General features: G+C 51.6%; 2 protein-coding genes across 12 annotated transcripts in view; both read left to right on the forward strand.

Annotated features, from left to right (window-relative positions):
• The first annotated feature begins 1940 nt into the window (after positions 1–1940).
• On the forward strand, positions 1941–17271 carry EFHD1 (EF-hand domain family member D1). 2 transcript variants are annotated; one of them, XM_042820911.1, is made up of 4 exons: positions 1941–2248; positions 9299–9446; positions 14401–14535; positions 15631–17271. In XM_042820911.1, the coding sequence occupies exons 1-4, from the start codon at positions 1950–1952 to the stop codon at positions 15763–15765; spliced, it is 717 nt and encodes a 238-aa protein (XP_042676845.1). In that variant the 5' UTR covers positions 1941–1949; the 3' UTR covers positions 15766–17271. The 2 variants fall into 2 exon arrangements, with proteins under 2 accessions (XP_042676845.1, XP_042676847.1); XM_042820913.1 differs by lacking the exon at positions 1941–2248 and adding an exon at positions 8555–8641.
• Positions 17272–21323: 4052 nt separating this feature from the next.
• Positions 21324–22255, forward strand: part of GIGYF2 (GRB10 interacting GYF protein 2) — a 73885-nt gene continuing 72953 nt past the window's right edge. For 4 of the 10 annotated variants that reach the window (XM_042820345.1, XM_042820354.1, XM_042820353.1 and 1 more), the window contains exon 1: positions 21324–21410. The gene's annotated coding sequence lies outside the window, so the exon portion shown is untranslated. Of the gene's footprint in view, positions 21411–21922; positions 22079–22117; positions 22191–22255 lie in introns of those variants that run through there. The other 6 variants (XM_042820347.1, XM_042820346.1, XM_042820351.1 and 3 more) reach the window with 3 other exon arrangements.

A 22255-nucleotide genomic window follows, 5' to 3' on the forward strand; every position in this document is an offset into this window, starting at 1 on the left:
GGCCGTAGGCACGGCCTGCTCCTGCTCCAGCCCTCTTCCCAGCTGCAAACCACCGCCATTGCCCGCCACCTGGCGGAAATAGATGAGTGGAGTCCCAAAGCCGGCCAACCAAAACGCGGCCCTTCGCTACCTGCAATTCCCCGCACTTCACCCACACAACCATACAACCTGGCTGTAACCTCACCCCGCCTTCGCACATCCCCCCATGTCCACCCTACCCAACGCGTATTGAGACTGCGCCACTTGCAGCCCTGACGCGGATCAACGCCTGGCACGGCACGCACACGCGCACACCAACTCACGCGCTTCCCAGGCTCCCAAACCAACTCCAGCGGCCCTCACTCAGGACACCTCGCCCCCAGCGGATCGACACGGACACTGCACCGCACTTCCCGACCCGCGGGACAAACATCGAGAAAGAAGCCCAGCATCCAAAGCCGAAAATTAAACAACACCCCGGATTCCTTTGCGGTCTCCCATGCAGGGAATAGCCGTGACGTGACATGCCCTCCTTTGCTTTTAACATTTCTATGTACTCTCTTTTCTTTAGATATTACCGCGTTCTGTGTTTTCCATGGTATTTTTTTTTTTTTTTGTATATTAAGTATTTCCATGTTCCTGTTCGTACATTTAGACTTGCTTTTACAAAATACTTGCATATGGTTTTTTGTTTAAGTTTTTAAACCTATTTTAGCGTGCTTTTTTGTTGTAATTATACAGATCTATATGATGGGGACATTTCATCAGAGATGTAATGATGCACGACAGGCACAATAGAAATGTGCTGTAATGGAAAGGAATTATTTTTGGGGAACCAAATCTCAGGTAAAATCGTTTTAATTTGCAGTTACCATGGTGGGCACCCTGCAGGGCAGAGCATGCAGCAAAAAACACATTGCAGCCTTACATTCCTTATCCAGTGATTCCAGGTATTTGTCCCACTTCTCCACTGATTGAGTAGCCCATGTTTGCATCCTATGCAAAGCTTGCTATTCTATTTACAGCCTGATTCCATCCACCTTTGATCTCTTTCATAATTTGTTACCTGTTGGTTATTGTGTCTGTCCCATCCGTTTCCCTCATCTCCACAGCTGAGCCTCTCGCTGTCTGCTTAGCTGTTTGTCCCACGTGCCCTGCTGGTACATGAGGCTGGAGAAAAACAACACCGCAGTTGTAGCTGTCACAGAAGGAGCCCCACGCCTCACACACTGCCCTGTGTCTGCTGCAGGCAGCAGTCGCAGCCAGGGTTGCTCCGAGTGGCCTCAGCAGCCCCTTTCTGCATAGGTTTGGTAGCAACGAGCTTAGTTAATAGGCGCAGCTGGCGGTCACCACATTACGGTAGAGTTACAAAGCCGCTTCCTGCCCGCCTTCAGTTAAAAGCAGCCCTCACTGCTGCTCTGTGACGCTCAGGCACGAGCGAGCCACGAGCAGGTGCTGCCTCCGAGCTGCTGCTTCCCTCCCTCTCTCTCTCCTTCCCCGTGAGCAAATCCCATCAGCAGGCAGCCTAACGCACGCTAATCCCGATCGGGGGCTGCGTCGGGTACCTCGCAGGGACCGGGAGGGGCAGCGCCGGCGGCACAGCGCGGCAGACAGCCGGCGGGTCGTGGGAGGCCGCTCGCCTTCCTCACGCTTCGCAGAGGAGGGGGAGCGCGGGGCCGGGCCGGGCTTTGTCCGCGTTCATTTTAGCCGAGAGGGAGGCACGCGCCAGGGCTTACGGCCCCGCGGCACGAGGCAGGCGATCGACCCCCGCACGGCGGGGCTGCGGGCGGCCGCGGCTCCGGGGTCACGCGGGAGAGCCGCCCGCCGCCCTCCGGCACGGCCGCCCCGCCTCCTCCAGCACCGCCCCGCCCCGCCCCGCCCGCCGCCTCCGAGTGAGGGAATAAAGTTCAGGCCCGGGGCAGGCGGTCCTGCGCACAGCGCGAGCGCGGCCCGCGAGCGGCGGCGGTGCGATGGCCTCGGAGGAGCTGGCGCAGAAGTTGCAGCGGCGGCTGCTGCTGGAGGAGAGCGGGGTGGCGGCGGAGGGCGATGAGCTGGAAGCGGAGGTCCCGGCCCCGTCCGAGGCGGGCGAGGAGGAGCGGAGCTGCCTGACGGCCAGCGCGGGCGCGGAGCTGAGCGCGAAGCTGGCCCGGCGGCACGACATCAACGAGGGCGCGGCGCAGCCCCGCCGGGCCGCCGTCTTCAACCCCTACACCGAGTTCAAGGAGTTCAGCCGCCGGCAGATCAAGGACATGGAGCGCATGTTCCGCCTGTGAGTGCCGCGCGGGGCTCCGCCGACCCCCCCGCCACCTCGCTTTACTTCCGTCCCGGCTGTCCCGCGTGTTCGGTGGGTGCGAGGAGGGCTGGACGCGGCCGTTGTGCCCCGCGCCCCGCCTGCTTCTGTTCGGCTGCTTTCTCGGGGCCGGGGGTGACGGGCGCTCGCGGTGGCGCCCGGCAGCTCTGACTTTATGGGGAAAGTAGGACGAGGAGGAGCACCTGCGCGTCCCTCTGTCAGGGGGACGAGCGCTGCGTGCCGTGCGCGGCCGTGTGCTGCGGGTGGCGGCTGCTGCCTGCAGGTACGGCTGACCTTTGCTTGGCCTCGTCCGGTGTCCTGCTGTGCGCTCGCCGGGGCCGGCAGGGGTGCGGTGCTGCTGCTGCAGCCCTGCTGCGTGCCCCGGGGCGAGCCGTGTCCCTGTGCCTTACAGTCACGCTGCTGGTCTGCCTTCGGCAGCTGAGTGTTCCCCGCAGCTCTGCTCGGCAGCGTTGTGGCTCCAACTGCAGTCTTGTTGGCCTGGCTTTGTATTCCCTCCTGTGCACTCAAATGAAGCTTGAGTGGGCTTCCTCTTATCCTCTTTTCCTGGGATAGGGTTCCCCTCCTGTCAGGAACGTTCATACTATGTTCAAGCAATGCAGAGCACTGTTTGTGTAAGGCAAAGCATTTCTGCTTAACCAGGGCCGTGTTCCAGCCCTGCTGTGTGCTCTTCATGCTCTGTCCCGGCTCCTGCATTTGGGCTGTGTGTGAGTGCCTTTGTTGCCTGTGCTCGTGTTTCTTTTTGGTACCCCGAGTCTCTGCTCCCTGGGCCTGACGTTCCCGGCCGCGAGGAGAGGGGGCAGGGCTGGAGGTGGGGATGCTGCCCGGCACAAAGAGACTGGGCCACGAAAAAAGAGCCGTGTGGGGTGCAGGGAGCTGCTTTCTCTTACAGAGGTGTCTGCAGAGGGTTTGTAACTTGTCAGGGCTTTCTCCTGTCTGAAAGCTGCCTTAAGCATTTCAGAGGCTGGGCCAAGAGACAGTTCGCTTGAATGCTTCCACTTCACAGCTCTGTGGGGGCTTGCTGGCCCCAGACAGGACTGTTGCTGCGGGAAACCTAGCTGTGTGCTTGTGGAGAGGCATTCATCTTTCTGAGTGTGCCGGAGGTCTTTGTTGTGTGGGCTGCTTTGCATCAGCAGCTGGGCACTGCGAGGGAGGTGCCTGGGTGATATTTCTGCTCTGCTTTGCTCCTGTGCCACTTCTGGCAGCTGGTAAAGGGGTACTGTGCTGTGCGGAGGGCTGGGATGTGGGACTGTGAGAGCAGGAGGGTGAACCGTGATGGCTGTGCCTGTGGCTTAGAAGCTGAGGGTAGGAGCGTGGAGTGGGCAGGGATGTGGACTCGGAAGGGAACAACTGTGATTGGGGAAATAAAAAAAAGTGGAAGAGCTGAATTGCAGCTGAATTTTTAGACAATGAGCTCATTAAATGCAGGCCCTACAAGTGGGGAATTTAGACTTTGCAGTTGAATGCTAATCAGCAGTTCAGTGTAGCTGGGAAGCATTGTGTGCCCTTTGAGGACCATTGCAGCTGAGTGCTGGTCAGCTTGCCAGAGCAGGATGGAGCTGGGCTGCATGCTCCCAGGAGATCCAGGGGATGGTGGGTGTCATCCCTCTGGGCAGGCAGATAGAAACCCCCGTCCTGGTGGTGGCTGTGCTGGATGCAGCTGGAGTTGGCTGTAGGGGATCTGGTTTTTGCTCCATCTGGTCCCAGCAACCTGTTCTAAGTATTGGCCGGCACCACGTGCTCCAGAAGGAGAGGAAATACTCCTCTTAATTCCTGCCTGTCAGAGCTGGAGTTAATGTGATTAAGGGTTTTATGCTTCATATGGCTTATTGGCCTCAGCAACAGCCACCTAGGATTTTTCTTACTGATGTTAGAAAATAAGTATTTGATGAGCTGCATGTTGTCTTGTTGCCACCAGATGCCAAGTTTCTGTCCTTGGTTTCCTATCCCTAGGGTCTGGGAGCAAGGGTTTAGTTGGGCTTGGCTCTCCCCCCGTTTGAGGCTCACATCCTTGTTCCTATGTGCTTGAGGAGCGTCCCAGGTGCCAGCAGCAGGGTGCTGTGGCTGAGCCACACCAGGGGCTACTGCTGCAAACTGTAGACGTGCCTCAGGTGGCAACAGGAGCTCTTGGGGTGGGCTTTTCTTATTTTGGCAGAGGGACCAGGAAGTCTGCAGCTCAGGCTAATTATAATGCGACCTAATTAGTTGCCTGTTCTGACTGTGTGGTGATGGAGGTAACCACAATAACCTCTCTTCCCAAAGCCTTGCAAGCAGGCTCTGGGGAGCTCTGGAGTCCTGCAGCTCACCTTGCTGTGATCTCATCTGGGCAAAGGCGGCTTGGGGGCAGGTGTGTGTGAGAGCCAGGCTGTGCCTGGGCTGAGTGACCTCCCTGAGATATGGAGTGGGGGAGGAGAGCAGCCACCAGATTAGTCTGCAGGGTGGGAGGAAGTGGGAGGAAGCGCATAAATTCCCACGTTGCTGTTGCACTTAAGGAATTTCATGTGCTGCCCACTCATTTCATGATTGCCTCGTGCCTATGGAGTGGAAGGGGAAGGCTGTGGTCTCCCTTTGACCCCCTGAAGCAGCCTGAGTGGGCTGGGCGCAGATGGGTGCTGCACACCCTCATTCACCCCAGGATGGCTGTGCTCCTGCTGTGACCAGCTGTCCCTGGTCAGCTGCAGTGGTCAGGGAGGTAATCCTGATGGGGACTTGGCTGCACAAGTCACTCCAGCTCAGCAGAGGAAATCTGTGTGTAGCAGACCTCCATCTTGTCCTATCCCTTCAAGAGCAAAGTGTGGCAGAGGGATTGGAAATCCTTGCTGGTGATGGGAGTCTGCTCCTGCCCCAGTAAGCAGGAGTTGTTATCAAAGCACGTGACGTGTAAGGTGATACACAATGCTCAGAGGAAATCAAGTGCTGCTTAGAAAGGATTTTGAAATATTTAAGAAGAGATTATTACCACTTCAGCACCATTACTCTGATTTGTTTCAGAGCCTGTGTTTGGCCATTACAGCGTGCGGGAGTTGCAGATCAAAGTACAGTTGCCCATAGTGTGTGCAGCAAGCTCAGGTACAGCGAACGTGTACAGGAAAGGCAGGTTTTATTTCCAGTCTTTCTCAAGGACTGTGAATATTTAGAAATTGCTCTTTGATCCTCCAGTATTTGGGATTTCTCATTCAACTATTCTTTTTTTGTTTGGTGGTTTTCTTATTAAGACAAGTGGTGAGGTAACAGCCAACTCAGTACTGGTAATGCAGTCCTCAGCTTTTCCTTTTCCTCCTTACCCAGTCCTTTTATCTTCTGTGGTGTAAACCTCCAGCTGTGCTGCATAACACCATTGTAATGATTGCACTAGCACAGTAATTGTGCATGATACACTCCTTGCCCTTAAACAAGTCTTTTCAGTTAAGCATTGCTTCTTTCTTTCCTTGCCCCTATTTCTGTTGCCTCTTTCCTCCCCCAGTGCTCCAGCATCAGGGACACACTGCAGCCTGGGTGGAAGTGAGCCAGCCTGGGAATCTGGGTGCATCCTTGTTGCAGCAGATTTTGGCAGCAGCTCAGTGTCTCATCTGCTGCCAGGATTGTTACTGTGACTGCGCTGCAAAGCCCTACTGTGTCAGCCACGGTGCTTGTAGCTGTGTGCGGTGTCCCAGCTCATCCATGGGGCCACGGCTGCCCTGTTGCAGAAGGGGACCCACCACATCCCAGCTGCCGACATGCTGCTGCAGCTGCCCCATCTCTGTGTGCCTGAGATGTGAGATATCTTTGCCTGTCAGTGTGAGAGCCCCTCGGTAATGCTTGCGTGTTGCCAGGGTGAGCCTTGGCTGGCAGCCCGGGCAGCTTTGAGCATGAAGGGAGCAAAGCTCTGGTGTCATGGCAGGACAGAGGGTGACGGCAGGGCTGGTGAGGCAGCTGGGCACACAGGTGCTGCATAGTCCTGCTGTGCCTCTTCTGCAGTATAGGACAGGGTCAGAATGTTGGGATACATGTAGGGGCCAAAGCTGCTCTGGTGCTCTCCTCCAGCTCTGCTTGTTACCTGTGCTATCTTTGCAGGGGGTCTGTCACCCTGCAGGAGCTGGGCTGCTGTGCTGGTGGTGCAGTAGGTGAGTGATGTCCCAGGGCCTGGCTGGAGCCCAGGATGCTGAAGGGAAGCTCCCAGAAAGCAGTCGGTGTGCTTTTGGGTCAGACCAAGGAGTGCTGGGACCAATGCTCCCCAGGTTCAGCTATGTAACAACTGTGCTGTGCCTTGTTATGCCAAGTGCCTGCACCCATGGGTGTGCAGCAGGGAATGAACAACACCTTCTCTCATGCCCTATAAATATGTCTCTCCCTAAATAGTCTGGCCGTTCAGCTGTGTGGCAGTCGTGTGGCTGTGCCAAGGTCCTAAAATACTCACGCTGCTCTGGGAGGAGAGTGGGGGTGGGGAGGGAATGCAGCAGTTTGCAGGGTGCTGCACTCCTCCATGGGTGGCAGTGAGCGTCTGGGAGCTGCCACGTCCTGCTGTCTCTGGGAAGCTGACTTTGGAGGATGTGTGCCTGCTGAGCCGCTGCCCTTTGCCAGTGGCCTGTCCTGTGCTGAAGTGTTCCTCTGGGGCCGCCCAGCCCTGTGCACTGAACACCTATTGTGTGGCTGGGACTGCGTGCTGTTCTGCTGCCTGTTCCTCACAATCCTTGCTTTGTGCTGCCTCTCTGCAGGATAGTTGAGCCCTGAAGCTGTGCCCGGTGGTGAGGCACCCCGTGTAGCTAGTTAACCCTTCTGGATGGTGTCTGCCCTCCAGGCTCAGTGTTAAGGTGAAGAGGCACTGAGGACCAGTGTTTGCCTCCAGGTAGCGCCTGCGTCAAAGGGGTGGGCTGGGCACCTCCCCCCATCTTCTGGCTTCTTCGTTGCCCTTCTCTGAGTGGCAGCCCTTGTTCGAGGGCTCAATGTAGCTCTGCTTCCGCAGCCGGCTAGAGAACAGCATTAGCTTGTCAGGATAAAACACAAAAAAGCAAATCCCCAGAGCCTCCGTGCCTTATCTGATCAAAGGCACTGCCTGTCCTGCTGTCTGTAGAGGAGCAGCTCCATACCCTTTTCCCCAAACTTATAGGAAAAGCAGTCTGATACTTAAACAGGGAAGAGATTGTACTTAGTGCAGTTCTGTGAGAGCATCTCAGAGCTAGGTTTGGTTGTGCTGCTTACACATACCTTCAGTTACGGATGCTTTCCTGCAGTGTGCCTGCTTTCCTGGCCTGTCAGCTTTGCGACCTGGTTTCTGCTCCAAGAGGTTTCTTTCCTAGTTTTCCAGAAAGCTGTCCCATCTAGTATCCTTAGGTTTGCTGACTGCAGATGTGCCTGCAGGTTAGCAGCAGAGTCTGCAAGCCCCCCAGGTGCATCACTTTAGTACTTAAAGGCTTGATACTTTGGGCATCATGGTAATATAAAACTGTGTATAAAAATGGCAGTATAAAAACTGGTTTGGGAGGTGGTGGGGCTGTCTGAGAAGCAGCAGATGCCTGGCTTGAGGGATCCCCACCCCGTGCTGTGGTGGGGCAATGCTGTTGGCTGCAGCCCTGCCTTGCACTGCCCACGCCTGCATGCAGCTCAGGGCCAGCAGCTTTGTTCATGCTTTTTTCAGCCGCAGCTTCCTCTGCAGCTGTGAGGTTTCTCAGCTGGAAAGGGCTTGCTTCCAGAGTAACCACAATTGTGCAGGTCTTGGTCTGGGATGGCTGCAGCCGTCATGCTCTTTGGAAGAGAGCTAATAGTGAATGAGTGATGGGTGGAAGGATTTCACTAGCTCCCGCCGGAGAAGAGAGCTTCAGCACAGTGTGCAGGGCTTCCTCTCTGAACAGCCAAGAAGATATAGCTACATTGGGTTTGAGGTGGTGGGGGGAGACCAGGGCAGCAGCAGGCACTGCAACAGGGTTGAGCCCAGCCAGACCTTGCCCCATCCTGCTGTGAGAGCCCTGGCTTTCTGTTGGACCCCAATGGCCAGCTCTGAGCTGACTCACTTTCTGATTTGGGAATGAATCTTGAAGCTTGGTGTGGTGGGACTTTTCACTCTGGGTGAATGCAGGGACTGGCAGGGCTGGGATGAGGGATGGCTATTGAACTGTCTGATAGTAGAGTTAATCTTTTGTGTCTTTGGACTTTAAAACTCAGTAGTGACTCTCATGGCTACGAAGTGCTGGGTATTCCTCTCCTGCTGGCAGTGGATATCAGGGGAGGAACTGGTGCGCAGGCTCAGTCTGAGAGCTGCAGGTCACTGCCTCCCTCCCCTATTTCTACCCTTTCCTCCTGCAAGGAGTTGTTTACAATCTTTTGTGCTCTCATGGGAGCATGGTCCTACTTCAGCCTTTCTCCTAGACCTGTCCCAAGGTGGGTATAAATTTATTCTCCTCCCACTGCTGTCTTGCAGCCATCAGGCACCAGCCAGGATTACAGCAATGTACCGTGCTTCCCTCAGCTTGCTTTTGTGCTCTGCCTCAGGGCACTGAATCAACAGCTGCCCTGAAGCAGAGTGCTTATGTAGTACAAAAGCATTTCAGAGAGAAGAGATTCTAACAGCCAAGCGGGTGTCTTTTGCTTACTGAGGAAGATAGTCTCCTTTGAGGGGAGGTTCTGCTTGGTCTGTGCACCCTGTTTCTCCTCTAAATGAGCTTGAGAGGAGGCAGCAGCTGTCTCTGGCATGCCTTTGCTGCTCCATGCTGGTGCATGGTGTAAACTGTGTGCATGAAGTTAACTTCATGCTGGACATAAGTGGGCGAGATGGAAATCCCAAGATAAGCGAGTTCCTCTTCTTTCTGTGTGGGGTGGTTTGGCTTGAGCTTTTGAGTACTTCCCTCTTGGAAGAGACAGCTCTGAAAGTGGCCTACCACTTCCCTAAGCTTAATATAATCTGTGTTGTGCAGCTTCTCTCTGCTGCGTGTTGAACTGCTTTGTGTTTTTTCCATTTGCTCAGTTCCTCTTCTGGGAAAAATGCTTCTGGATACAGGGGATGATGAGGACTGACCCTCTCCCCTTCGTACCCCACAGGTATGACTCAGGCCGGGATGGATACATTGACCTGATGGAGCTGAAACTGATGATGGAGAAGCTGGGAGCCCCACAGACCCACCTGGGCCTAAAGAACATGATCAAAGAGGTGGATGAAGACTTTGATGGGAAGCTCAGCTTCCGTGAGGTAAGGTGGCATAGATGCAGCTGTGGATGTGGTTGTGGGGTAGAACAGTGGAGGCAGCCCTGTTCTCCAACTGTATAACTGTCCTTTCCATATTCCTCCTACTGTGGGATGTGGTAAAGCAGCAGGTTGGCTGTGGGCAGATCCAGATCTGAAGCACTGTCAGCAACTGCCTCCATGCTCATCTTCTAGTCAGCAAAGAAACCCGTCATTGCTCTGCTGTGATACTACTGGGCATCAGTTGTGCTGGAGGAGCTGGGAGCCCTGCTGAGGGCAGGGCAGGAGCTGCTGCTAGATGAAAGAAGAGAGGGTGCTTAGTGGCACTTGTGCAGTCAAGGGTACCCAGCCTTTATCACAGCAGTTATCACAACCTCCTATTGAATAATCTTATACTAGGCTTTGATTGCTGCCTGTATCAGCAGTATGCATAACAGTGTGGCTTTATACGTTAACCAGCAGCTCCTCAGGCAGTACAATCATTGACTTCTGCAGAAGTGGAAGGCTGCGTGGCCATCCTGCTGCTCCTCCCTCCAGGATGTGTTGGAGATAGGGAAGCCTTACTGCTCAGGACCTGTTTGTCCCCAGTCCCCTGGGGGGGGACTGTGCTCTTGCCACGCTCCTAGGGTGGGTATTTGGTTGCAGGGTGGGATGCAGAGCTCTCTGCTAGAATATCTCTGGATGTTCTTGATTTTGAAAGTGCCATTTGTTTGAGGTGTTTCTTTTTTTTTTGAGGGGTGGGGAAAATGAGAATGCCTCTGTCCATGCTTTAGAGCTGTTGGGAATAACTGTGTGTGGTACCATTCCTCCTACAGCCTTACTTTGTCCCTTCTTGCACACTGTTCCCATTACTGCTCAGAGGAATGTTTTCAACCACAGTGAGAACCTCTCTGCTTACACCTGTGAAGTCCTAAGCTGGCAGTTCCTGTGTGAAGGGAAGGGTACCTGCTCAGGCAGAGGTGAACTGGAGGTAGCAAAGAATCCAGTGGAGCAGGAAGAGCACAGTGTCCTTGGCTCCAAGTCACGCTGGGGCAGATAAGCACTGAAGGCAAAACAGATGCACACCTGTGATTGCCAAACCTCTGCGTGCACTGGAGAAGCCCTCTCTGCTTTGCTGTGTGCTGCCTGGGCTCGCCTTTGGACTGGGTGAAGGGCTAGAACAGCTCCTGGGTTATGTGAGCAGTGCTGCAGATGCTTTCTGCAATGAAAATTAAGTGCCTTTATCCCCCAGGGCTCTGGGAGGTCCAGCCTGTGATGTCCTGGCATTGGTGTTTCAGCACAAGTGGTGGTGTGGCTCCTCTTCTGCTGCCACCTGTTTGGAGCACAGCCCCTTGCATGGCCACACGTCAGCTGGCATGTGCTGAGTGTGCTGCCAGCTCTTGGCACATGGCAGGCAGCAGCTGGTGCTGTTGCTGTAGTTTGTCGCCAGATGCAAAAAGATGGGCAAGCAAACACAGGCTTGAGTGGTACACAGGCTGGAATGAGGCAATGTTACTGGCAGAGCGCTGGGGACAAATTAACACAGTCTTGGCAGGAACACAAATCTTCCAGTGGTAGAAAGGAGCAGCGTGCTTGTTGTGTTGTTACAGAAGCGCTGGGCAGAGGGCTGGCAGGAAGATGGGCTTCCTGGTGGGTTAGAAGGCCTAAACCAGCCCGTGGCCCTGCCCTGCTCCACTTCCTGCTAGTGGTGACCAGTGAGCATGTGGAGGGTGAGCTAACCTAGACCACTCTGACAATGCAAGGAGAATCCCTATTTTAAATGCATACCTGAACTCAGCAGCATGCAACTCAACTGCTGAAGGGCTCCTGTCTGTCTTTCCAGAGGATGTGTCCTGACAAACCTGCCTGAAAATATGCTGCTTGAGGCCTGGCCAGAGAAATGCTAAGGTCCTCTATCGTTTGCAACAGGTCACCTTTTTGTAGTTGCTTTGGGTAGTGCCATGCCCTCCTATCCTGTGTAAGCTGTTATCTGGAAGGCAGGCCTGTGTTGCTCTGCCTTGCTGCTGCCAAGCTGTTGGCCCTACCAGGAGTGCTGCTGTACTGGTGACTTCTGAGAGTGAGTCGGTCAATTTATCAACCACTAACTGCACAAGACTTCCTTTGCCACTTGAGCCAAGCAGTTGAGGCTTTGATATGTCATGTACAGCAGCGGGAGAAAAATCTTCAGGTTGGTTTTTTTCATTACCACAGGAAAACAGTTAATTGGTATAATAGTAATGGTTAATTCTAGCTGCTATCTACACTCTACCAGAGTTCACCCACTTCCTCACACCCTCACTTGCTTAAGTGCTGACCCATATCATGTTTGCTAGCAGGGTTTCTGCCAGCTGCAGCCTGGGGTGGCACCACTTCTCTGGCAAGCACTGCTGCCAGTTGATCCAATACCTGCCCTTGTGTCCTGGGGGTCAGCATGGCTTTCAGTGGGTTGCATGTTTGCAGCATTGCTCTGAGACTTGGTACTGATTAAGCCTTTCATAAGGAATGATACAAGGGCAAATATATCTCTTGCTTCCTATAAAGTTTGTGGGGTGGAAAGAGTGTGTCCTGTTGTATCAGTTTAAGAGCTGAGTCTTTAAAAGTACAACATTATTCACTTTGACTAGTCTTGACATTTCTCTGATGCTTTAGCTGCATGTACCACATCCTGGGTCTAGCAGGGGTGTGAAATGAGTTAGTTTCCTGATGGGCTCCTATTTCTGAATTTAAAATTTCTGATAGTGCTTGATGTTAAGTGAGGATTGATGCCCCACTAGCAAGTAACTGGTGAGGGTGGGCTGCAGGCAGTGTGCTGACATGTAGGATGAATCACGAGATCTGGTGGAAACCAGAATGATGCCCTATAGCCTGCATCGCAGGGTACTCAAAGGCTGGAGCTATGCTTTGTCCACTCAAGCTGGTGGCTTGCTCCTTGGTTTCCTTCTAAGCTTGCTTTCCTTGGCTGCAGCAGCCTGTATTCCACGGTAGGAATTGCTTCCCCATCCCCTAGTTTCAGGATGATTCATGCACGCTTGTACTTGTGACTGGGTGTTTCCAGTCCCCTCCCTGGGCAACAGCTGTGCCAGACCTCAGGATTGTGCTGTTTTTGCTGCACTTGTCCAATGCCAGGAAGTGGGACTCACAGGGTGGAGCAGAAACTGTGAGGAGGAACTGCAACGATCTGCAGTGTGTGCAGCCTGGCCTGCCTGCTGGCTCTCCCGGCCCCTGTGCTCAGCAGCGGTGGCAGGAGAGAGGAACTAAGCCCAGACCTAGCGGATCTGAGCAGTGTGAGAGCGTGCCGTGGGAAGGATTTAGTTTCTGTTCAGCAGAGCATTATTTTGTGTGCGTGTTTTTGGAGGGGAATGCAGTTTCTCCCCAAGCACAGGCTGCTTTCTGGCTATTTTGTGCTGAGCACACAAGGGGTTACAAGGCCATTGCATGAAGCAAGGCCTGGTAATGCTGCCTCTGTGAGAGGGCAGCCAGCGCTGCCGTCATCTCCACACCCCTCCCCACGGGAATCTTCCCAAACTCTCTGATCTCCATTGGTTTCTGCAAACAATTTGAAAGAGAAAAGTAAGGCTTTCTCAGTTCAGATGCTGGAACTCTGCTGCCCTCCTCTGGGATAACACGGGTGCTTTCTGGAGGAGAAAGCCAAGTCCTAAAGTGCCAAGGATGTCAGGCGTGCCTGTGCAGATGGACTTCCCAGCAGTTCTGTGTGGTATTTGAGCTCTCTGCCCTGGACTGAAGTGCTGCAGTGATGCATTATTACTGGACTCCTTTGGTACTGGGTGGCTTGTTTCCATCTCTGTTACTGCAGTGCTGTATCCAGCGAGCACTGAGACACCTCCTGGGGTGCCCAAGAATAGCAGGGAATTGGCTGTGTGAATTTGCTTATCAGGTGATGCAGAGATCTCTCTTTCTAAGCAGCTGTTCTTGACCCTTCTGTGTGTGGTTTTGTTTTTTTAAAGTGCTTTCCTTAATGGTAATATGGCCGATTCTTTCTCTTCTGCAATTTGCCAGTTTGTGCTCTGCTGTAGTGACTCCACGTTTGTTAAATGTCTGTAGTTCAGTGCAGGACAGAGGTTTCAAAACTATTTACTGTGGATGCTGGTACTCCCTTAAGTTAGCTCTGAGTCACCTCTCTTGAGGGCTTGCCCCTGATCTGACCTGACAGCCATATTAGAGAAGCTCTCCTGTGTGTTATTTAATGGGCACAACAGAAATACCTGTGTGTTGCTCATTGTAGCTAAACCATTCAGGGTTTCCTGGAACATGCTGAGGCATTGCTCCAAGTACTGATTTGAGTAATCTTTCCTGTGTCCTAGACAAGGAGCCAGTTGAAGTGACCGTGTGTTGTTGTTCCTGGTGCTTTTGGCCTTAATTTTGTTTTTTTTTTCTTCCTAGGCTGTGTGGATAGCAAGGCTTAGTAAGTACTGAAGGCTGAGTTTGATGCTGGGCTGTCCCCACATTGCTTTAAGTGCACACCATTGCACTGATATCCTCCCTAGGGGAGTTGGACCCTCACCTCATACAGAGAGTCTGAGGTGTGAGGCGAGGCAGTCTTTGCCCTGCTTTCATTCTTGTGGGATGTGGGGTCTCAGATCACAACAGTGGGGGAGGCATTAGGGTTTGGGCATATAGAGGGCTGGATCAGAGCCCACCTTACAGTTGCACCAGGCAGGTGGGGATGGTCTCCTCTTGCTGTGTAGGAGCCCTGCAGCTGTGCTTCATCATGGCATTGTTCCACACAAACCCTCTTTTCCTAAGAGGTTTCTCTGTTTAGTGCAGCAGGGCTCTATAGTAGAGCTAGGACACGAGAGCACAAGTTGCCATTTGGTTTCTATAAAACCAGCTTCATTCCCTGTGAAATGTCAATTCCTACCCCCTCTGTTGTCCCCCCCCCTCCACAGGTGGATATTTGTGCTGTTTGCATTTTAATTCTTCATCTCAGTGAAGAACTTGAATGTTTCTCCTGTCTTGACAGTTCCTGCTGATTTTCCATAAAGCTGCGGCTGGGGAACTTGAGGAGGACAGTGGACTGTTGACTCTTGCAAAGCTCTCTGAGATAGATGTGTCCATTGAAGGAGTCAAAGGAGCCAAGAACTTCTTTGAAGCTAAGGTATGTTGTACCAAAGACAGACATTGAAACTGCATGTAGAACTTGACTACCACTGAGATTCTAACCCTGCTTGCTTTTCAGTAGAAGACATTGTCTGTTTTATCCCTAGCTTAAAGAATGTGTAACTTCATCTGGCCTTCACCTTTTCAAAATTTATATTGTTTTTTCCCTTCAGACTTTATTATCTAGCTACACCATTCTTCTGCAGTTTAATCAACACTAGAATGCCTTCATCCAGTCTCTGCTGTGAGTCGTACCCTGATAGAGCTGGCTGGACTTGTGCCCAGTGGCCAAGAGCTGTACGTGACCAGCTGGCTGACTTCTTTTAGAAGACAAAAGCATCCTGGAAACAAATGCATTGGGACCAACTTTCTCATTTTTCAAAACTTGACCAGAGAACTCAGTTTAGTGGTGAACTGAGTGTTTTGAAGTATAGAATTTCAGATGTCTTTCTTGAGCAGTTCTTTGTAACCTTTGGAATCAAAATTATTCCACAGAGTCCTGGTGCTGGCAGAAAGAGCTTTACACAGTGAAGCTGACAAAGCACCCTTTTTGCAAGTTCTCTTGGAGAGAGAATAATCCTGTGTGCTTACATAAGAAGTTTTGTCCTGAGAGTGTAGCACAGCTATTGCACAGCAGATGTACTGAGATGAAAGCTGGAAAAACAGCCAGCAAAAAAAAAAGTCTCTTTTGATCTGCAGATTATCTGTGGTGTAGTATGATTATCTCAGATTTGGCTATGATTCGGAGCTGTTTTCTTCTGTAGTTTCTCCCACTGTTTACTCACAACTTTATGCTATGCTGTATGCTTACAGAAATAATGCATTTGACCTAGTACTGACAGCATTGTTTTGGTTACTTGCTAGTGACTTATTAGTAAATGACCTTTCTCTTACTGATGTCCAAGTCAAGCAAGTTAGCAAGTATTGGATGTAAATACCCAAGTAGTGCAGTCTAATTAATACTTGACCCATGCTGACAGCTTCCTATTAAGCAATGAGGGGTGCAGTAAACAGTTTGGTGTTGCTCACTTAAGAGTAATCCAGACTTTGGTTCTGTCTCTGATGCAAAGTGTTTGTTTTTTCTTTTGTGAAGGTTCAAGCCCTTTCCTCAGCAAGTAAGTTTGAAGCAGAGATAAGAGCTGAGCAAGATGAGCGAAAGCGAGAAGAGGAGGAAAGGAAACACCGCCGAGCAGCTTTCAGGGAGTTAAAGTCTGCATTTACCCAGTAAGCAGCCAGCCAACATGTGCTCTGATTGCACAGGACTTGGTACGTTTTCCACATCAGGGTTCTACCTGGAGAGAACAGCCTGGATCCTGCCAAGCAAAGCTGTAACAGATTTTAGTCTTCCTCTCTTGAAGATCCTTCCGAGTTGCTAAGGACACAACTCTTGCAGTTACTATGCATTCATAATGATGTGAATCAGAAGAGCTGTGTGCATGCTGTTTGCTTTGAACTGTCAGGAGTACATCACCCTGAAGTAGAAACAGCAGGTAGCAAATCATGGGTAAGCACTGACAAGTGTTTACCTACTTCATTCTTTCCTCTTTCTGTACACTTTTCTCTTAACCTCCTTATTCATTCATTCCTTGCTTACATTCAAGTAGTGAGGGCTTGTGTAAAGCAGCGTACAAAGTACAGATTCACTTCCTGTATGTTTGTGCCGCTGTTGTCACACATCCTTGACTTAACCAGTCATCCTCAAAGCCCTGTGCTGCAGGCACTGAAAGCACTGTGAAGAGAGAAAGAGAACTACTAGGGACAGGGATCAAATCAATTATTTCCTGTAGCTTTTTTCTTCTGCCCAGCATGTTGGAGAGTCTTCCAGTTTTTCTTCTCTGAAGTGCCATACTAACCTTTCAATAAGATGCAGGATTTCTGAGAACTTAGAAGGGAGGAAGCTGGCTCTCTAAAACAAGGAATAGAAAACTGAGTTGCCTAATCATGTATCTTTCACATTCCATCATGTTTTGTGTACTATATGGCTTCACTGTGTTTTTCAGCCTTAGCTGTATCTGTTTTTAAGGGATATTGCCAGATGGATGACAGAATTGGATGGCACGCAGGGTTTGTTTGTTTTCCAATTTGGATATGTGCTCATCCTGAATCATAAAGGTGGTGATGGTGTTTGATTTCATTAGAGCCGTAACAGATGAAACCAGCCCAGCATCCTGAGCGATCCCTGCTCAAGAGAGGTTACCACCTTCAGCTGAATTGGATTTAGAGGGCTTGCACTGTACGTAGCTATTTGCTTTAACACACACGGGAAACTTGCCCACAAACTTTAAATACCTGATGCTTGTCTGGATATATGCTGTAGGTTATGACAGAGGGAAGCTGTGTTCCCCTGGAGAGACCTCTCAAAACATGAATTTGCTCAAATTCTGGCTTTGCTGTTGCCCCAGTTGGTGCATTTTTCTTTCTTTCTCTCCAGACCAAAATGCAGCAGTCATCTATTTCATTTGTCTGTTTTGCTTCTTAAACTATGAGCACTAAACTGTGAGCGTGGAATAACAAATAGAAAAACCTCTACTCTTTAATGTCAGGTGAAAGAATTGCTAAACAATTAAACTGTGTGTATATATATATCTTCACAGATTATATTTTATAAAATCACGCTTTTTTTAGCTAAATATTTATAATTAAATGTTTTTATACTTTACAACAAAGCAAATAATTTCGTCTTTGATTATTTTTCCTGTTGCTGAAATGTACGAATAAAGCATCATTATCTCCAGTCTTGTCTGTGATTATTTTAGGTTCCCAAACTATATTTTGTTTACAAACTACTGTGGTGACCCCCACTCCATGCTGTGCCAATGTCTGAGCCCCAGAGCTCACCACCCTGATTAGGGTGGGTGAGGAAGTAGAGGAACCTTCTTGATATGCTTTTCCATTCTATCCAGCAGCTCTGGTTTAAAGAGTTATGTTTGCAATTCCTCCGAAAAGAACATGGCTGTGTAAATATTTGAGATACCATCCACTGCTGAGTGTTGACAGCTGAACATTGTCAGCCTTCCCATATCTTAAAATAGCCACTGCCTCCCAGCCCTGATAGTGCTCCAGCTGGGAGCTGGGCAGGTCGTTTCAGCTACATTTCACTTTGCCTTTTCCTTTTATAAAGGGGAAGGAATACACATGAGAGTCTTTGAGTGTGTCCGAGTGTTTTGGTTCTGCTCTTGATCTCCTAACCTTTGCTGGCAGGGTCAGCATGGAGGGCTCAGAAGGAGCTTTGACTGTTTCATTGCAGGCACAATCAAGTGATGACATGGAAAGCATAAATACTTCACCCAGACAGATCTTCTGTATGGCTTTGTTCTGTATGTTATCCCTGAGGTAAGATCGGGATATTGGCTCCTTAGTTGTCTTTTCTGTGGGAAAAGGGCAAAGCTGCAGCTCTTGAATTTTTGTTTTTCCCCAGGGAGGTGCAGTAAGTGCTGTTGCCTTGTGTCAGTTTGCACATGTAGCTGTGCGGGGCAGCAGCAGGGCAGTGCTGTAAGGGAAGTTCTAACTTTTTTTTTTTTTAATAGATTTGAGTCAATTCTAGGCAACAAGTTTCAATAAGGAGATCAGTCCTGTCTGGCCCTCTCACATTGCTCAGGCTGCAAAGCCTGGAAGGATGGGTCTTCCATCTGGTTGTGCATCAGTAATAGGACAAGATAGCCAGGTGAGTCAACACAAACCAGGAGGATGTGTAAACGTGGGTAAAAGGTTGCTGTCAAATAAGAGGATCAGCTATAAAACTTGCTGTCTGTAGCAAGCTGACTTTGCTCCTTAGTCCTTTCCTAAGAGAGTGCCAGTCTCCTGGATTAACTGGATTTTGTCCCAGCCCAGCCTTATTTTATGAGGTCATCTTTAGCATGCTGAGAGCAAGCATGTCAGCTCTGCAGCTGTTCTGTTTGAGCCCTGTTCAATTCAGGTGGCTGCTGTTAGTTGGCACTTCTATTCAGCATAAAGAGTAAATGTTTTTGGATGTACACGTATTTTGAAGTTGCAACGTGAGTTTTGAAATCAGCTTTGCAAGAGTTGACGTTGAGAAGTTAATTGCTCTTTAAATTGTTCTATTTTGCTGGCAATTACTGGACTAAATGACAGTATAATTGGGTCATTCACAAGTATTAAAGCTTGGCTGAATTTCTGAGCCAATACTTACTGGTTGACAACATGGACTTACACTTATTTGTCTATAATTAATACACTATAGTTCTTGATGCTGTCATTTCTTAATGCCTGATGTTACCACAATGGCTTTTAAACTATCTGGCAGTGTCAGCTCTATTTACTGAAAGGTGCTGGTTTGTCACCATTGAAGTGCCCCAAGTGACTCTGGGTGTGCTTGGGAGGGTAAGAGCAGGTACATCATGAAAAATCTATTGCAGATGCAGGTCTTTCTCAGAACGGGTGAAGACTTGTCTCCAGTCACTGAGTTCCTGGAACAGGAACTTCAGCTCTTCCTTTATCCCTGGAGAATTGTTGTTTAAAATTTTCCAGAGAAGGAGATGTACAGCTGAGAAGTCATGAGTACTTCAGCAAACACTGAGTTTGTAAATTACAGTGTGTTTCTCACTGGTATGACTGTGATACTCATCAGGACTGCAGCAGACACCACTTGATGGCAGAAGCTCTTACCTAAAAAGCTCGGTATAGGCACACTCAAGAGGAAAAGGGAAACAACACAATGTGGGAGTATCTTGCCTCCAGGTTCTTTGTGGCATAGAATTTAGGCTTTAGCTGTGAAGATTAAGCTGACCAAATTGAAATGTAGCCTGATGGGAGCATCCAAATAAATCCTTGGCAAGATGGATTGGAAATACCTGCGTACTTCACTGTTGCTTTTCAAACTCAACTTGCCAAATCTAAGAAAGATGTCTTAAAATAATTTGGGTGTGCCAAAGTAGAAGTGTTTATGTGGTACTCTTTCAGCACAAGCTATCTGAGGTGACAGATGCACTGAGCTGACTGGCTTTAAACACCACACTTGGATGTTCATGTGCCTGCCTCGTCTGCTGTTCTTACCGTTATTTTTAGGGACGTGACAAATGATGCTGGTTTCTCCCTCTCATGGAAGGCAGACACTGCTGAGACTGCTGTCTGACTTCTCAGGCAGAAAGCCCAGTATTTCAATAAACAGGGGAGCTGCTTTTCCAAATAACTAAACTGGAGATCGGGAGGGCAGATGTGAAAGTCTGACACATCTTTTGAGCTGCTCTATGGTGATTGCTACCATTTCAAAGCTGTACTTTATGCTCATAGCTTCCCAGCTGTACCGAGGGATGCAGGTTCTTGCTTTTATACTAGGTCAGGTGGAAACAACGGATCAATAAGGAATGCTTCTGGTTTGATAAGGATGCCATTTCCTTGCACTTGGATTTTTAATAGCACGGATGAATTGACACGGCAATCAACAGGGCTCTGAGGTACATCGTGCCTCAGTACCTGAGGAAATCTCAGCCTAGCTGTTGGGGGTAATTTCATACACAGACAACATGCAGCCCTTTAATTAAACCATGCATGAACTTACCTGCACAGATAGAGTTTGAATTTTCATGACAACCTTCTTGTTCTGCTTGAATGAAAGCTGTGGAGGACTTAAGATGCACTTACCATTACAATAAATCTGAGTTTCCTTGAGGTATTTTAGAAAAAAAGCTAAATTCTACAGATGAGACATCTGTCAGACATTCTCTTCCTGAATTCTTTTCCCAAGAGTATCTTTGTATTAACAAGGGGGGCGGGGGGGGGAGGATCTCTAGGAGTGCTGAACTTCTCCCAGCTCAGATAAAGCTTGCCTTAGATCACATAATATTTTGGGTACTCAAATGCATAAGGATAATAAGGGACAGCTGCTTCTGTAGCAGAGCTGGGAGTTCTTATTGACAGCCTGCACTGCAGCGCTGCCTCTCTCCCTTCCCCAGGCCGTTATTAACACGGAGCTGTGTGACAACATACAGGGGGACCAAACGCAGCCTGTCAGCGTCCAGCTCCTCGCCAGCCAGCTTTGCTTTAACCTATCAGCCTCCTGAGGGAGACGTTTTTCTCAGGTTTCGGGATGAAGAAGTCTGCGTCGCTCTCAGCCAAAACTAAACCCTAAGGCACGCTACCCGTTAGCTCACGAGGAATCGCTCGCGTCCACTCTTGCATCGTTTTCGGCCTCGGTTCGGTGCACGGTGACGAGCGGTTATTCGCCCAGCGCAGGGAGACGGACTGCGGCTGAAGGCACGGGGTGCAACAGCTTGCGCTGAAAGCAGGGCGCCTGTGACAGCCGGCAGCCGTGGGGGCGATTCCGCACCCCGCGCTCATGCGGGCTTGAGGGCTAAAAATAAACGGCTATTTCTAGCTGGAGCTTTGCCTTGAGCTCCTGATGATTTTCCCTCGGGAGCTTCGGACCCGAAGGATGTACGCACGATGGGGCTCCCGCGGGGCTCCGCGCTCCTGTCGCCGCGCACGGCACTGCCACCCGATCACAGGGCACGGCTGCGGGACAACGCTCGTCACCGCGGCCGAAGGCGGCTTCTGAGGGGAACCCCCATAGGAACCGAGCGCCGGGAACGCGGGCCGCGGAGCAGCGGGCGGCGCGCTGCGGCTGGGCTGCCGGCCGCTCCCGCCAGGGGGGGCCCGCTCCTCTGAGGAAAGCGGCGGCGCGCGCGCAGCCGCCGAGGGCGGGCAGCCGCCGCCGCGCGCGCGGTGACGTCACGAGGGCGGCGCCCCCGCGGGGGCGGGGGGAGGGGAGGGCCGTCGCCCATCCGGGTCCCGCGGCGGAGGTGGGGGGCGGGGCCCGCCCTCACGTGACGTTGCGTGGCGGCGCGACCGCCATCTTGTGTTGTTGGGGCCGAGCGGTCGCTGTGGCTGTGAGGGACTCTCCGTCCGAGAGCGCAGGTAACGCCGTCTCGTCGGCTCCCTGCTCTCGCCGGCCCTTCGGCCGCCTCCCCGCCGACGCGCTCTTGCCACCGACGCGTTCTCCATCCCCCGGAGCGGCTCCGGGCTCCCGCGGCCCCGCGCACCGGCCCGCCCGGCGGCTCCCGTCCTCCGCGGTCCGGGGGTGCCGCAGCCCCGCGGCCTACAACGCAGCGGGGCTCTCGGGCCGGGCCCGGTGGCGAGAGCGCTCCCGCCCAGCGTCCCCCGCTCCCGTCGCGTTGTGCTGTCGCTGAGCTCTGCCCGGCTCTCGCCGGGGCGCGGGCCTCGCCTTCTCCGAGCGACCACCCGGCGGCGAGAGGCTGTCAGGCGGCGGCGGGGCGCTCGCGGCTCCTCGCGGCGCTGGGGGTCGGCGGCCGCGCCTCCCGTCACGCTGAGCTGTGCGAGTTCCCTCCTCCCCACCCGGCCCGGGCCCTTGGGCCTGCTCGCACGCAGGTGCACGCTGAGCGCAGCCTCTGCCCCGCTCGGAGCACGCCCGGCGCTGTCAGGTGCTGCGGGCTGAGGAAGGAAGGAAGGAAGGAAGGAGCTCGTGGAGCGCTGAGCCTCTCCGGCCCGCAGGCGCAGAGTGTTGGAAGCAGCCATGACCAGCAAGCAGGCCTTGGCAGCCCCACGAGAGCACTGATCACGATCGTGTACGTTTGGTATTGATCTAAGACAAGTCGTTGCAGTGTCAACAAAGGAACTCTGTGCAATCCCACTTTGAAGTGGGACAAGTTGCAGGATAACAGGAGCTGCTGCCAAGTTGTACGTTTGGAATAAAATGTATTTTTTCTCTGTAGCCTTCAGCACAACATTTTCTTCTTGCTGCT

Source organism: Centrocercus urophasianus, unplaced genomic scaffold (assembly GCF_019232065.1).
Source record: "Centrocercus urophasianus isolate 14NV4802_14NV808 unplaced genomic scaffold, USGS_Curo_1.0 seq_19, whole genome shotgun sequence".
Taxonomy (NCBI): Eukaryota; Metazoa; Chordata; class Aves; order Galliformes; family Phasianidae; genus Centrocercus; species Centrocercus urophasianus.

Bases quoted from the DNA above. Each gene is read 5' to 3' on its own strand.
- EFHD1 (XM_042820911.1), top strand. From the start codon at position 1,950: ATGGCCTCGGAGGAGCTGGCGCAGAAGTTGCAGCGGCGGCTGCTGCTG. The intron at 2,249-9,298 runs GTGAGTGCCGCG...CGTACCCCACAG, and splicing joins ATGGAGCGCATGTTCCGCCT to GTATGACTCAGGCCGGGATG. The intron at 9,447-14,400 runs GTAAGGTGGCAT...CTGTCTTGACAG, and splicing joins GGAAGCTCAGCTTCCGTGAG to TTCCTGCTGATTTTCCATAA.